The sequence below is a fragment of the Wickerhamomyces anomalus genome (assembly GCF_001661255.1).
Source record: "Wickerhamomyces anomalus NRRL Y-366-8 unplaced genomic scaffold WICANscaffold_3, whole genome shotgun sequence".
Taxonomy (NCBI): Eukaryota; Fungi; Ascomycota; class Saccharomycetes; order Phaffomycetales; family Wickerhamomycetaceae; genus Hansenula; species Hansenula anomala.
The window spans coordinates 507,271-523,046 of NW_017567112.1; the positions used below are offsets into that span (position 1 = coordinate 507,271).

The 15,776-nt window shown below is 33.1% G+C and overlaps 8 protein-coding genes across 8 annotated transcripts; 5 read left to right on the forward strand and 3 right to left on the reverse strand.

Moving 5' to 3' along the window:
• Positions 1-252: 252 nt before the first annotated feature.
• On the reverse strand, positions 253-1,849 carry SEC9 (Sec9p). The gene has a single exon (XM_019186307.1). It carries the CDS (start codon positions 1,511-1,513, stop codon positions 257-259), a length of 1,257 nt encoding a protein of 418 aa, XP_019038958.1. The 5' UTR covers positions 1,514-1,849; the 3' UTR covers positions 253-256.
• A 644-nt stretch (positions 1,850-2,493) lies between these two features.
• Positions 2,494-3,141, reverse strand: WICANDRAFT_78389 (uncharacterized protein; the record flags this gene model as incomplete). The annotated part of the gene is made up of 1 exon (XM_019184716.1): positions 2,494-3,141. The coding sequence occupies one exon, from the start codon at positions 3,139-3,141 to the stop codon at positions 2,494-2,496; it is 648 nt and encodes a 215-aa protein (XP_019038959.1).
• A 1,449-nt stretch (positions 3,142-4,590) lies between these two features.
• Positions 4,591-5,031, forward strand: WICANDRAFT_83820 (uncharacterized protein; the record flags this gene model as incomplete). The annotated part of the gene is made up of 1 exon (XM_019185604.1): positions 4,591-5,031. The coding sequence occupies one exon, from the start codon at positions 4,591-4,593 to the stop codon at positions 5,029-5,031; it is 441 nt and encodes a 146-aa protein (XP_019038960.1).
• Positions 5,032-7,052: 2,021 nt separating this feature from the next.
• Positions 7,053-7,637, forward strand: WICANDRAFT_62340 (uncharacterized protein; the record flags this gene model as incomplete). The annotated part of the gene is made up of 1 exon (XM_019183345.1): positions 7,053-7,637. One exon carries the CDS (start codon positions 7,053-7,055, stop codon positions 7,635-7,637), a length of 585 nt encoding a protein of 194 aa, XP_019038961.1.
• A 1,078-nt stretch (positions 7,638-8,715) lies between these two features.
• Positions 8,716-10,209, forward strand: CDC20 (ubiquitin-protein transferase activating protein CDC20; the record flags this gene model as incomplete). Its single annotated transcript, XM_019181718.1, has 1 exon — positions 8,716-10,209. One exon carries the CDS (start codon positions 8,716-8,718, stop codon positions 10,207-10,209), a length of 1,494 nt encoding a protein of 497 aa, XP_019038962.1.
• Positions 10,210-11,241: 1,032 nt separating this feature from the next.
• Positions 11,242-12,165, forward strand: SNF4 (AMP-activated serine/threonine-protein kinase regulatory subunit SNF4; the record flags this gene model as incomplete). The annotated part of the gene is made up of 1 exon (XM_019185605.1): positions 11,242-12,165. The coding sequence occupies one exon, from the start codon at positions 11,242-11,244 to the stop codon at positions 12,163-12,165; it is 924 nt and encodes a 307-aa protein (XP_019038963.1).
• A 456-nt stretch (positions 12,166-12,621) lies between these two features.
• WICANDRAFT_30037 (uncharacterized protein) lies at positions 12,622-14,703 on the forward strand (the record flags this gene model as incomplete). Its single annotated transcript, XM_019181678.1, has 1 exon — positions 12,622-14,703. One exon carries the CDS (start codon positions 12,622-12,624, stop codon positions 14,701-14,703), a length of 2,082 nt encoding a protein of 693 aa, XP_019038964.1.
• Positions 14,704-14,738: 35 nt separating this feature from the next.
• On the reverse strand, positions 14,739-15,745 carry SWC5 (Swc5p). The gene is made up of 2 exons (XM_019186308.1): positions 15,636-15,745; positions 14,739-15,580 (listed from the first exon to the last, which is right to left on the reverse strand). The coding sequence occupies exons 1-2, from the start codon at positions 15,715-15,717 to the stop codon at positions 14,775-14,777; spliced, it is 888 nt and encodes a 295-aa protein (XP_019038965.1). The 5' UTR covers positions 15,718-15,745; the 3' UTR covers positions 14,739-14,774.
• Between the last annotated feature and the right edge of the window lie 31 nt (positions 15,746-15,776).

The window sequence follows — 15,776 nt, forward strand, 5'->3', positions numbered from 1 at the left end:
TAAGACACTTGTTAATGATTGTTTGAATTGTTGATGTTGATTTTAAAACTCGCGATCAAGCCAAAATTCAAGAATAATTTCGCGAATTCCATCAACACGGGGTAACACCTGCAGAATCGCGGCTACAAAAGACCTACTTCATGAGAACATTTAATCAATCTCTAACAGGAGTTATTAATCATTAAATAAAATATTACTATTACTACTAAATTTCAATACAAATGCATGTTGAAATCTTCTTCTCCTCACTGTCTCCTTATCTTGTCCCACTCAATCTTGTAGTATTCAGGTGAACATTAATATCCAATTCATTCATCTCATCATCAACATTTCTCAATCTATAATTCTGTCTATCAATCTCCTCACCTTGGTTCATGGCTAATCTTTTCAATCTCCCTGCAACTTTACCAATCTCGTCAATATTTTCACCAATTTCATTCTCCATTTCATCATCTTCACTATCATTTTCAAATTGATATTGTTTGGCCTCATTTAGATATTTTTCTCGTTTGTATTTTGAAGTTATAGTATCACCTGCATCTTCTTTATCATTCAGACTTGATTTTATTCTGTTCGTAGAGGTTGATAATTCTCTTCTTTGTTGTTCTTGGATCAATTTTGATTGTAAACGATCATTTTTAATACGTTCTTCTTTTTCTCTTAATCTTCTTGATTTTGTAAATGGGTTTTGAACACTTGGTTTCAAGATATTTCTATTATAATGATTTAATTGGGCAACTTTTTCTTTAGCAATACGATCTTGAGTCTTGGCTAAATCTAAATTTCTCTCCACGTTATATAAAGTTTCACTTTGAGAACCAAGCATCCCCATTGTATTCTTACCAGATTCTTCAGCTTCCCTAGCCATTCTAAGAGTGTTTCTTGTTGATGCAACAGATTCTTGTTTAGTATACCTGATTTGATTCTTGATCCCTTCAACTTCTTCATCCTCTTGTCTTTGTTTTTGTAAATCCTCCAATTCTTCAGGACTCAATTGTTGCTCTTGTTCTTGTTGTTGTTGATAATAATAATCCTCCTCTTCTTGTGGAACTTCATTCAAATCTTCAAAATCAAAACCTCCTTGATCTCTTGGATGTTGAATCTGCTGTTGTCTATAACTTGGAGGTCTTGTTGATGCGTTATCTGGCAATTCATTCAAATCATCTTCATCTTCGTTAACTGCAACTTTATTAGCATATGAGTTGTTATATCCATTACTGGCTTCATTTTTTTTAGCATATGGATTGACTCTACCAGAACTATATCCACTACTTTGAGAACCATATTGATCATGACCTTGACGACCACTTTGAGAACCATACTGATCATGACCTTGACGACCTTGACTTTGAGAATTCAACGAGCCATAAGGATTAGCACCATTTGATTGATTATTGCCATTCAAAGAACCATATGGATTCGAACCACTATTGGAATGATTCAACGAACCATAAGGATTTGACCCACTCCCCTGACTTCCCTGTTGATACGGGTTTGAATTATTTGAATTCATCGTAGAGTATGGATTATTACCATCAAAAGCACCACCACCACCATTCCCCGGTTGAACATCATACGCATTCTCAGTCTCGGAACCAGGCACTATAACCTTCTCACCTTTATTATTCACCCCAAATTCTTCATACCCCTTTGGTGCATATATTTTTTTTTCACTTTTATCATTAGCGAATTTTGAATATGCTTGAAATAATTGAGGTTTTTGCTTTTGAGATTTAATTGGTATACCATTTTCATTCATTTGGTCTCTTATCTTGGTGTTGATCTCTTCTTCGGATGGTGGTTTGGTTTTAAAGAATTTCTTGATACCCATTTTGGTGGTTGAATATTTATAGTACTCGTTTAACGAATGATGATGATGGGATTCGTTTATTGAAATGTTAGGAAATGATGCTTTTTATAAACTTGTTTTTGGTGGGCAAAGCCAGGAGTGAAACCGTTGGGGCACTACTTTTTCTGTCTGGCCGAACCGTGCTGATTTGTATGACAGAAATTTTTATAAGCAAATGATGAAATGAATTAGATAGAGGATGGTACACTACAACTATATTGTAAAGACAAAAAACACATGGTCATAAAAGAGGGGACATTAGGGACAGAGTTGTCATCAATTCAACAATGATTTAATTGAAGCAACAGAAGTATCTCTTTTCATACTCAGCAAGACATTTGCAGAATGTTCACTAGATTCATTCAATTCAAATTCATTAATTATACCCAATTTGGAATCAGGTGTGGTATTGTTTGATAATGCTGGTCTCGGTAGTTGGAAATCTTTTTTAGATGTGTTTGCTGTTGTTGAGGTTGATTGGTATTGGAATTGAAATTCTGGATTTATTGTTTTATAGTTGACTAGTGGTGTTGTGTTTGTTGATGAATTTATTGAAGATGATTTGGGGAATAGTTCTGGAGTTATTAAAGGTGATGGTAATGGTTGGAATTTAGTGTCATTAAGAGAATGTGATCTTAATTTAGTTATGCTAAGGTCTGATTTCTGTTTTTTTTTGATGAAGCACTATCAGAACTTGATCTTGAATTTGATGAAGATGAAGAGGAGGAGGATGCCTGGCTTTGGAAATCTTTAAACAACTTGTTGAAATCATATTCAATATCCAGATTTCTATAAGAATCAGTATCAACATCAATTTTAGCAAAATCTAAATCTTGATCTGATATATTTGGATATGATTGATTTTTATTAATTTCATCTTGTTGAATATTTATAACTTGGTGTAAATATTTAATATAATCCACAGTTGCTTGCAATATTGTTAATTTATACATTCCTTCCCCATTATTATTTGAAGTTGATAGATTATTTCTGCAAGCAGGTACAATGAATTTTAAAGCTTCAAATTCTCTATTCATTCTAATTCTTCTTTTTTTTTCAATTATGGAGTGAGCAGTCTTGTGTTCTCTTCTTCTTTTTTCAATTTCATTCTGAGAGATTAAAGAGGCACTTGATCTTCTTCTTTTCCTTTTAGGTTGTTCAGAAGGTTGGGAGTTATTTGGAGGAACGAATTTAGGGTCCACCGACTCTTCAGAAGGTGTTATGTTCTCTGAAGAGTTTTGCATTTGGATGATTGTTGGTTTGAGGTCTGGAGGCGAAGGGATCAGTGACATTGTGGTTATTGGTTGGTGCCTCTGTTCATACTAGACTGCTTCTGGATAAGGATATCCAATTCTCTATATACAAGTGTTTATCGCTTCTCCAGACAATCCACGTGTAACCCACGTGTAGAAGTCACAAGAGAATTAAGCGCGCACATGGCACACGACAATTAGCAGCGGCAGAAATGAGATTGGAAGCGAGGGTAGGGTGTAGATAACTAGAGAGAGAGAGTTAAGGTATTGATTGTATTGATCTGGTTGGTATTGATGATTATGATTATGTAGTTGACTATATTGATTATGACTATGATTATATTGATTCTGTTAATGCTCATACTGTCACTCCCTGATCCGTGTACCTGAGCACACGTTGACAGGACAGATTAGTACTATCACTGCTATAAAACAGATTTGATTAATCTTCTCTGCCCATGTGACCATTCTATTAACAACGTGTCTTCTGATCAATACAAGAGCACGTTGACATAGCAACATCTTTGATCTCTGATAAACGTTGACTAAAAAAGCCATCAGCGTAACGTTCAGCACAGGGCCTCATTTCATTTATTTCATTTCATTTCATCATAACTTGATCAGTTCTATGGTTGTATTGTTGTACATTGTTGTGCTCATGTTCTGGTTGTATCCTGGTTGTTCTGATCTGGCAGCCAGAGCCCCATGCTGATAACAGTCGTGACAGGAGCATTACATACACATACTCATCAGAGCACAATGGAGAAAGAGAACCAATACTAAACACCATAGCATACTAAATACTGACTACTACTACATCATTCTTGCCCTAATTTACTACGCACCTGATTCCCTTGAAATTCTTAAAAACTATTTGATTTCTTTTCTCTCGTCTCTATTTTTTTTCTTGGTCGTGTGCCATTTATGGAATTTTTTTTTGTTTTTCGGTCAAGGTTAAACACGGATAAAAATATGACACTTTCAGCTCGGTGATGAGTCAAAAACATATAACAATAGTGAAAAATTAAAACATGAGTCAGTAGAGGGTACAACTATATATACTGATAACCATGCTATGCTCATAAGGTCATCCAAACCATGACCATTATCTATCAACAACCAACATACAATATGATAAAGGGACTTAAACAAGATCATAACGTCTTATTAGACCTTATATTCAACCATTATCACAATATTCAAACTTCATTAATACAACTATTTGACATCTTTATTGAATTATTCCAACAAAGCCAATCTGCTAAACTACTGGAATGTATCTATATAAAGCAGAAATTAACCACAATCAACATTACAGAAAAGTACCTAAAGACACTAATAACACCATCTTCATTCCATCATATAACTCCATTATTAAAAGAACTTGATTCAATAACTTTACCAATCTTCAACAAATCATTAATAATACTGACTTCAATACATAATGATTATTTAAATACCCCATATTCACAAGTTTACAACTTGTCCATGATTAAAGAGTCAGTTTTAACATTATCTCAAGTATTAAATTCATCACATTCGATATTGATTAAATTTATTGAATTTATTTCAAAATGTCAAATTGATGAAAATATCACAAAATTTTCTCCAAATTCTTTTAGTGAAACAACAATGATCATAATCAATTTTGAAGGTTATGAACAATTATATCATGAATTATTTAATGATTTATATGATTTGGAAGAAGTTTTAAAAGATTTTAAAGAGTTGATTAGAAAAGAAAGTCCATGTTTTAAAGAATATACTCAAAAATATCATGAACATAGTTTAAAAGATGATGAGATTGATGATGGGTTGTTCAGTCAGGATGTTTTCACTGAGTTTGATCAGGATGATTTTGAAAAATTTTCTAAAAAGAGAAAAATTAGAATTGGTATAGAGAAGAGAAAGTTGTTTAGTGAGTTTTAAGCTCACTATGTCTATGATTTAAAAGTTATTTATTGGTTTCAAAGATTTGTTGTAGTCGATACTACCATATTCGAGTATGCTAATCAATGCCAGGTCCGAAGTTACAAAAACTACGACCAATTACTTAATTTAAACAGAAGATATCTAGAACCATGAGCTTGTCAGAATGCTGGTTTCCAAAGGTTTATTAATCTGGTCAATATTGGCTTATATTGTACTCACTATCTCAAACCCATAGCTTTCGCCTATTGATGTTCACGGATACACATATGTCGATTATTCGAATAACTACAACTTCTCATTTTCATGCAGTTGACCAATAAAAAATGTAAATAAAGCATAAAGAATCTCAAAAAGTATTGTTTCAACTTTCATGAATCCATCTTTTGCAATTTGAATACTTGAATTACCAAATATAATGCTTCAAAGAGTATCATTTCAACTCTTTTGTGAAAGCACATACTAGCTGGACGTGAAACACGCAATAAAGCTCAGATATACAAACAACGCTATTGATGATAAAACCTAACGCCATAGCTGAAACGTCTAATGATCTGAGTTTCAACTAATCAAACTTGAATTCTGTACCCAATATTAGACTTATCGTCAGCGTACCATCACATCCAACGTCCGCTGAACTTACCACTTAATTGAGCACATTCACAACGTCGAACACCAAATCTTGGATTACTAACAGAAACAAAATAGAAGAAAAATTATTCAGCTTCATTTTCCTAATTGGCTCATTATGGGAAAAGTATTTATTGGTATAGCCTACAGTGCAATTTTTAAAACTTTGCGCGCCTCAATTTTTTTTTTTTGCTTGAGCTAGTTGTTTAAGCTAGATCAACACAGTGCAATGGCAACGACACTATAAGGATAGAATCAATGCAGAGAAGGCGAAATCATCAGCATAATCCAGAAATGAAGGTAACAATATGAGAATTTTCTTAAGGGTGTTTGTGCTGAAAAGATTGATTGGATATTCTGATACTGATCATTGGATCAACAGACCTTGAATGAGATCCAGTACTGGAAACCACTATTGGTTGATCAATTACTTGTACGTTGTAGTTAAATAAATCAGATTAATAGGGATACGTTTTCAATATGCAATATTGCTTAAGCAGTCAAAGACTGCACCGGCTTTGATCACCTTTACTATACACTAATTTAAAGCTAGATGAATCAACTAATAACGAATTACCCCAAACCGATCGATATTGTCTAATCATCCAGCTAATTAAAGCTACAGTCATGAATAAAGGAAATAGATTCAGGAATAGTTAATATCATGTTTATCCACATGTCACCTAATTATATACTGTTGCATAGTTCATCATAGTACATATATAAATCCTAAATATAATATATAATTGACGCCTAGTGTCGACAATAATAATCATTCGAATTATAACTACAACTTTCAATTGTATGTTGATTATTAATAAAAATGAATTGAATAAAGCACCAAGAAGTTCAAAAAGTATTGTTTCAACTTTTATGAATCCATCTTTTGCAAATTGATAAATGATTGAACCACCAAATGCTCCAATCTCTCCAAAGAGTATCATTTCAACTCTTATATAAAAGCACACGCTGATCTATTGTATCAACACATCAATTAAATTACCAGAACACTATCTTGAAACGTATAGCATCCGAAGCTACTAACAACCAATAGAGCTCATATGAATATTGAATATACCATCATGACACATTAGACTTACAAACTTATGTTCATAAAGTACATTCATTAAACATAGGCTTTGAAGGTGTGAAATGCAAATATTATGACGTTACAAAAGCGTTCATCCACACTGAAATAACAGACAAAGTCTTTACTAGAAGTGCATGTCAAATTTCAATGTCCACTAGGCCTGAACTGTGTCAATTTTTTTCTACTCGACTGTCGACGCTCCTACTTTTCGCGATTCTCCACGATTCAACAGTTTTCCAATGAGCTTTACGCCAAAACATTTCCAAATTTACAACAATTTGAACTTCTCTACTTCCTCAAAATGTCACTTCCTCCAGCCAATTCTGATCCAAGAGTTTATCAAATCCGTCTAACGACTCAAAATTTATATTCGCTACTATTTAACTCTTTCCAAACAATCTCCAATTTAGCTTCAACTTATAATCAAATTGCAACTGCATCAACTAACAAAGTTTTAAAAGATGATATAGCATGGCTTAAAGAATCAATTGATAAAGATATTGAAAAACTCAACGCATTACAAAAACATTTACAATTCTTGAACGCTCAAGAGACCATAACAACTCCTGGTGAATTATTAAAAGTTTTCAATGAGATTACAGATTTTGCACAATTGATATTATTAGATGATTTAATTACAACTTTAGAAGGTATTGGATCTGTTATAACTGAAGATGAATTGATGATTGATGGCGTGGGGTTGAAAGATGTTGTTATACTGCTGAAAAAATTCAGTATATCGTTGAAATTGGCTGTTGATCCATTGAAGAAATTGAAAGATGAGGAAGTTTCAGTTATTCAACTTGAAAAAAGTGAAGTCATTATTACTGAAAGAGTTGAGGATTTGAAAAAAAGAGTTACTGAATTGGAAAATATCATAAATTAGAATAGACAGAATGTGAAGAAAATTGACAATCATAGGATTTCCAAACCCTTTACGATAATAGTGTAGATTAAACTCGATACTGTTCGGCATATGTGTGTTAGTGCAACGCTTTCAATGTCGAGCAAAAGTTGAGAATACCTTTTTTCTTTATCAAATAGGTTTGAACCTGTCATTATCTGGATATTATAACGTTAGATCTAGAGACTACATTCACTTTCAATGTGGAAATAATGAAAATTATATTGACTAAAGCATAAAAAAATCTCAGAAGGTATTGACGCACAACTTTCATGAGTGAAATCTTTTGCTATTAGTATAGAGCTCACAGAATGGAAGTAGCTGAAAATCAAGACTGTATAACCATCCAAGAGTTATAAGGGATAGTAATGAGCTATGAACAAATTACAAAAACAAAATATATTAGTCCAAGAGATCTTCCCAAGCTAATTTACGGCCTGCGATTGAAGTAAGTAATTAAACGTTCTTCAATCGAGTCCTAAAGGAGTTAAAAATCCTTATCCAAGCTATCACACCGGTTAAATGACGGTTGTGCCAAAGATCAATGTATTACTCAGGACAACTCCACTTACAAGCTGCAAATAGTTTTAGGGAAATTGTTATAGGTATTCATGTCTTTTTTGAAAAAAGTGCATTTTTGATAACTTGCTGCCCAACTTTTTTGCAGAACCCATTCGCGAAGATTTAATCACTTTACCTAAAACGGCAAAACGTAAACAAAGCCAAAATGACAGAAACCTGAATATCTTTGAACCACAAAATTTCTTTTTGGCCCCTAGAGCAAAATTCAAAAACCTTTCGAGAAAACATTTTATCATCTATTTGCAAAGGTATATCATATTACCACCAAAGATTCTTTAAAAGAGGTTCAAGGATTCCATTCCAGAACAATTTAACACCCTTCAGCTAGCTTTGCCAATTTTCTATCTATAGATAAATCTGTCGGGCTGGACCTGAATTTCAAGATCTTTGCACATTCTCAACATCTATCAACATTTTCAGATTCAAGTATAGGCTGGTCCTATTATAGTCAATAATCAGCTCAACACTACCCATATTAATGTCATCATCAGTTTTCGATTCACCACCCAGACGTTCTTCAAAGAATCGTACAAATTTACAATACTTGGGGTCACCTACAAAGGAAAAAGTTAACTCATCAACATTATCATTAGCATCACCTACAAAGTTGAATGTTGTCCATTCAGATTGGGATAATTCCACAATTTATGGGAACTTGAAAAGAAACCCATCATTTTTATCATCAAATCAATTACCTAAAACAGATCGTTTCATTCCATCAAGACATTCATCATCAAATGGTAGAGTCTCGTCAGAGGAACATTTACCACCACCAAATGCATCTCCATCGGAACATATCAAGGCTCAATCTCAACTATTTTATAAACAATCAGTGGCAGATGCTTGTGGTATTGAAGTTGGTCAAAGAATTTTACAATATCAACCATTACCTCCACAAAGTAAGCATTGTGTTCAATTGAATCAAAATTCACAATTTAAAACGAAAACAAAATCAACTATAGATCCAATAAGATCAAGAAAGATATCATCAAACCCTGAAAGAGTCTTAGATGCCCCGGGTTTTATTGATGATTTTTATTTAAATTTAATAAGTTGGTCTTGTGATAATTATTTAGCAATAGCATTAGATAATTCATGTTATATATGGAATGCATCAAGTGGTTCAGTTTCAATGTTGACAGAATGTGAATTTGGTATTTCATCATTAAGATGGTCAGATGATTCTTCATATCTTTCAATTGGTAAAGATGATGGATCTATAGAGATTTGGGATATTGATTCATCTTCAAAATTAAGAACAATGAAGACTCAAGGTGGTATTAGAATTGGTGCACAATGTTGGTCAAATCATTTAGTCACTGCTGGTTCAAAATCTGGAGAAATTTATAATAATGATGTTAGAATCAAGAATCATATAACTGGGGTATTAAATAATCATGTTGGTGAAGTTTGTGGATTAGAATATAGAAGAGATGGTTTACAATTTGCATCAGGATCAAATGATAACACAATTTGTATTTGGGATAGTAGATCCTCAATTCCACAATTTACCAAAACAACACATACAGCAGCTGTTAAAGCATTAGCATGGAATCCAGATATCAATTCATTATTAGCAACAGGAGGGGGTTCATCAGATAAACAAATCCATTTTTGGAATACCACAACAGGTGCAAGAATAAACACTATTGATACAGGATCACAAATTTCATCATTACATTGGGGGTCATCAACATCATTTGGTAAAGAAATAGTAGCCACTGGAGGTTATCCAAATAATTGTATTAGTGTTTATTCATACGATCACAAGATTAAAGTGGCAGAAATTGAAAATGCACATGATTCAAGAATAATATCAGGACAAATTTCACCAGATGGTTCAATTTTAGCCACTGTTGGAGGTGATGAAAATTTGAAATTCTATAAAGTGTTCAATAATGTTAAAAAACATGAACATTCAAGCAGCATTGCTAATGGGAAACAAATGTCCAAAATCATGACAATTAGATGAAATAATAATGAACAATTAAATATGTGATATCCAAATAAAGAATCAAAATATCTTGCTAAGACATATGTGTAGTAAACTTGTTATTCTCTTTTAAAACCCATTGATGAACTCATCAACAAACATTTTAAAAAAGGGGGTTTGCGTCAGAAGCCAAAACACAGTGCAATGGCAACGACACTATGTGACAAGAATCAATGAGCAAGCCCATTAAGAAACCATCACCGTAATCCAAAAATAAAGGTAACAATATAAAAGTTCTCAATGAGAACATTCCAGTTGTTACACTGAAAAGAACAGATACTACACTTGATCTAAGCCAAAAGGCAAAGAGATTTGGAGAGTTGTAAAAAAGGGAAATTTTCAAAGGGGGTTTCGGTTTAATTTATAGTTTTTTGGGGGTGGTGAAAAAAAATTGGTGCAAAAAGGGAGGGTAAGCGTGGCTGTACCGGAATATTTTAGTTAGGGCAAGATTAAAATGGTTAATGTATTATGGGCTTCGAGTGGAAGTAGATATTGGTAGATTAAGATATTTAACTAAGATAGATCTATCCTTAACCACTTTCCAAATACTTTTAACTACAGTGTTCACCCTTTTTTGGTTTGGTTAATTTGTATGGCCGATTACGTAAAAATCCAAGTTTGAAATTTCGAAAACAACAAAACCAAAAAACAAATCTCCATAAAACAGAAGCGTATTTGCAACTGTACACAACAACATCTCCATATCCAAATCATCAAACAATCATCAAGTCATAATTACAGACTAATATCTCCATTATTTATAACCAGTCACTTTTTTACCACTTTAATCCATCAACTTTGGAGCCATCATCACATTTTGTATCAACAATTCAATAGAAGATAGTCATCAACACATCAACTCGGACCCCTTTCATTATAATAACATCAACAACGTAAAAGATAATGTCTACTTTACCATCTATAGAATCAAGACTACAATCAACACACATTGGAGGTAATATCAACACAGAAGTTTCCAATGATGCCAATAAAATTGCACATGATCAAAAAATGGCTGTCCAAGCAATTAGACAATTTTTAAAATCGAAAACTTCATATGATGTTTTACCAGTTTCTTATAGATTAGTTGTTTTGGATACTTCACTACTGGTTAAGAAATCTTTAAACATTTTACTTCAAAACAATATTGTCTCTGCTCCTTTATGGGATGCTAAAACTTCAAGATTTGCTGGGTTATTAAATTCTCAAGATTTCATTAATGTGATACAGTATTATTTCCAAAATCCTGATAAATTTGAATTTGTTGATCGTTTAACCTTAAATGGGTTAAAAGATGTTGAAAAGGCTATTGGTGTGGAACCTATTGATACAGGTTCAATCCATCCTTTTAAACCTTTATATGAAGCTTGTGTTAAAATGATTGAGGCAAGATCAAGAAGAATCCCATTAATTGATGAAGATGAAGACACTCATAGAGAAATTGTTGTTAGTGTCTTGACACAATATCGTATCTTGAAATTTGTTTCATTAAATTGTAAAGAAACTGCAATGTTATTACAACCTTTGAAAGATTTAGGAATTGGAACAAATAAACAAATTTCCACTGCAACTATGAATACCCCAGTGATTGATGTTATTCAACTGTTAAGTCATGGATCTGTTAGTTCCATTCCAATTGTGGATGAATCTAATAAATTGATTAATGTTTATGAAGCTGTTGATGTCTTGGGTTTAATTAAAGGTGGTATTTATAATGATTTATCATTAAGTGTTGGAGAAGCATTGATGAGAAGGTCTGATGATTTCGAAGGTGTTTATACATGTACTGTGAATGATAAATTATCTACAATTATGAACAACATTAGAAAATCAAGATTGCATAGATTATTTGTTGTTGATGATGATGGGAAATTAGTTGGTGTTGTAACCTTGAGTGATATCTTGAACTATATCTTATTTGGTGAACAAGATTAGAGCAAATAAAGAAACATAATGATGATATAAATAAAGTGAATTCAATTCTGATTTTGTATAGTACATTTTTTAAACGATTTTGTTCCCTTTGGTTTTTCGATGTACGGTGATAGAACCAAATCAGGTTAAAACTTCCTTCGTGATTATTCGCGATTTCAGAAAAGATGAGCCATAGTTTTTTTTTACAACGGTCATTTGATAGCGATTTGATTAGAAATTGAAATGGTTTAAAAATGAATCTTCTGGAAAGTTCAGTTCATTTATAAGTTTCATTGTTTCCTAAGTTTTATTATCTTATTTGTTATATCCTTTATATTCTACAATTCATCAACTTATTTAGCCGTTGTGGAGATATTAATCAGCAAACGTCAAATCTGAAAACTCCATATTAAAGTACCCAAAATCCATATCATTAATACCCATATTCAATACACTGTTCTTAAACCCTAAAAGACTATGTCAGAGATCAACCCAGATAACCAAATATTCAACCAAAAGGCAGGAATAAGGCAAATCACGCCCAGAGCCATAACGGCTGGTTTGATAATTGGTTCAATTGTTTTAATATCAAATTTCCAATTTGGTTTACAAACAGGTTGGGTTTCAATGATGTCCTTACCTTCTGCATTATTAGCATTTGCAATTTTTAAACAATTACAACCTTTCCTATCTTATGAATTCACTGATGTGGAAAATGTTTTCATTCAAAGTATTGCAGTTGCTGTGGGGACTGGTCCTTTAGCTTATGGATTTGTTGGTGTTGTGCCAGCTATTGAAAAATTTCTAGGACCTGATGAATCTGGGACAGGGAAGTTGATAAATTTGAATACTTGGGATTTAATCATTTGGTCAATTGGGTTAGGATTCTTTGGTATATTCTTTGCAGTTCCCTTAAGAAAACAAGTTATTATTAAAGAAAAATTACCATTCCCATCTGGGAGTGCCACTGCTACATTGATTAGTGTTTTGAATAATAGTGAAATTCGTCATGAAGATACTTTAAATCTAAAGGCCACATGTGATTATAATGAATTATTATTGGAAAGTGATGAAGAGGAAAACATTACAAGTGAAGAAACCGTTGTGGAGCAAGATCGTAATTCTCATGAAGGTACACCATTATTAGATTCAACATCCATGAAAAGTTTACAAAGCTCAGATACTTATAATCAAAACATTAAATCACTAATAATAACATTCACTGTTTCATCAACTTATACAATCTTGTCATATTTCATACCCATAATTAAAAACATCCCTGCATTTGGTAAATACCTAGCAAATCAATACCTTTGGACAATACAACCATCACCTGCATATATCGGACAAGGTATTATAATGGGGCTACCCACTGTTTCATACATGTTATTCGGTGCTATATTAGGCTGGGGTATCTTGGCTCCATTATCGAAAAATCTAGGATGGGCACCTGGTGAAATTGACGATTGGAAAACCGGTGCTCAGGGTTGGATCTTGTGGATTTCATTAGCCGTTATGGTTAGTGATAGTGTTGTTGCATTTATTGTGGTGACAACTCAATCTGCTTGGAGATTTTATAAACAACGTTATGAATTTATTGAATTACAGAAAAAACTTGGTGATAATAATGATGATCATAGAGGTTCTATAAATAGTGGTGCTGGAAGCTATAACGATAATGAAGCTTCTCCTGAACATTTGATCCCGGTCAGTACTGTTGTTGTTGGTCTGATCTTATCTTCGATCGTTTGTGTCGTGGCTATGGTTTCATTATTCGGCACTACAATAGTTCCAATTTATTCAGTAGTTATTGCTATCATATTGGCATTGTTCTTATCAGTTCTTGGTGTTCGTGCATTGGGTGAAACTGATTTAAATCCAGTTAGTGGTATTGGGAAATTGTCACAGTTGTTATTTGCCCTAATCATTCCAAAGGGACATCCAGGTTCAGTATTGGTTAATTTAGTTGCAGGAGCAATTGCGGAAGCTGGTGCTCAACAAGCTGGTGATTTAATGCAGGATTTGAAAACTGGACATTTATTAGGTGCTTCTCCAAGAGCCCAATTTATTGCACAAATCATTGGTACTGTTTGGTCAATTTTCCTCAGTGCAATCATGTACAAAGTTTATAATGTTGTTTATGAAATTCCAAACAAAGTGTTTAGAATTCCAACAGCAGTTATTTGGATTGATTGTTCAAGATTGGTTACTGGTGAAGGTTTACCACCTTATGCTTTTGAATTTTCCATATTATTCGGACTCATATTTGGTATCATCTCACTGATTAAAAATATTTTCAAACATAATCCAAGAGTGCAAGATAAATTGATTTGGTTACCTTCAGGTGTTGCAGTTGGGGTTGGTATTTATAATACACCGTCCTTCACAATTGCAAGATTCATTGGTGGTGTTATTGCATATATTTGGTTGAAGAAATGTAAACATAGTCATGAGGGTAAAACTGCAATGATTGTTTTCAGTTCAGGTTTGGTTTTAGGAGAAGGAATGTTTAGTATTGTAAACATGACATTAACATCATTGGGTGTTCCTCATTTTTAACGTCTACAAATATTTATTTAGAATTTTAATAGTATACAATTGGTCGTAACATTTCGTAAACACATAGTCCATCATTTGCTTTGATTCGCCAGTTCCTTCTTTCTCATCTCCTTTATTTGAGTATCTTTGAAGAATTCAACTCTGCTCAAGAAATCTTGTTTTTCAAGATAACCATTCTTATTATGTTGTCTTAACTCATCATCAATACCTTCTTTATCAACAAATTGGGCAAAATCCAACTTTGATTTCTCCAAAGTGTTGAATTTCGGTTTAATAGCACCACTAATGATGCCCTCTAATAATGGTGGTCTCTTTCTTTTGACTCTTAGTTTTTTACCAACATCATTGGATTTTTGTTCTTTAGGTTTATCATCACCTTCTTGAGTTTCAACCTTCTCATTTGGGTTATTCTTGACAGAGTTCAGATACTCTCTAGCCTCAGCTGATTCCCTATCAACCCATTTATCTTCAACAACAATTTCACCTGCAAACTCATATCTTCTCTTAATTTTAATCTTTTCATTTGAATTCAATTGTTGTGGAGTCTGGGATGGTGATGGCGAGGATGAGCCATATCTGTATTTTAATCTTTCTTTGGATTGTGCTTGTAAGTTTTTCCATACATCATCAATATCCACATTGCTCTTCACACCACTGACAGTTTTATACTGTTTAGCTTGTTGTTCCTCTAGTGCTCTCTGAGTTCTTGTTTTGATTAAACCACCTTCTGCACTTTCAATACGATCATAATTTGCACTTTTCACTTCCTTTTCAGTCGATAAATCGTAATCATCACCACCATTCTTGTCATTCTTTTTCTGCTTCTTTGTTGGTTTCACTTCTTCCTCATCATCACTTGAAAAATTGTCATCTTGAGCTATTTTATTGTTAGTTTGGGTGGATCAATGGCGAATAAACTCATAAGTACATACCATTTTCTGGATCGAAATCTTCATCCTCTTCTTCGATATACTCTTCTTCCTGCTCTTTCTTCTCAGCTAATTCCTGACTCATGATAGCAAATACTCTCTAGCTGTTATTTGTACAATATTCACTGGAGTCCTCTAAAAGTT

Bases quoted from the DNA above. Each gene is read 5' to 3' on its own strand.
- SEC9 (XM_019186307.1), bottom strand. From the start codon at position 1,513: ATGAATTCAAATAATTCAAACCCGTATCAACAGGGAAGTCAGGGGAGT.
- SWC5 (XM_019186308.1), bottom strand. From the start codon at position 15,717: ATGAGTCAGGAATTAGCTGAGAAGAAAGAGCAGGAAGAAGAGTATATC. The intron at 15,581-15,635 runs GTATGTACTTAT...ACAATAAAATAG, and splicing joins AGATTTCGATCCAGAAAATG to CTCAAGATGACAATTTTTCA.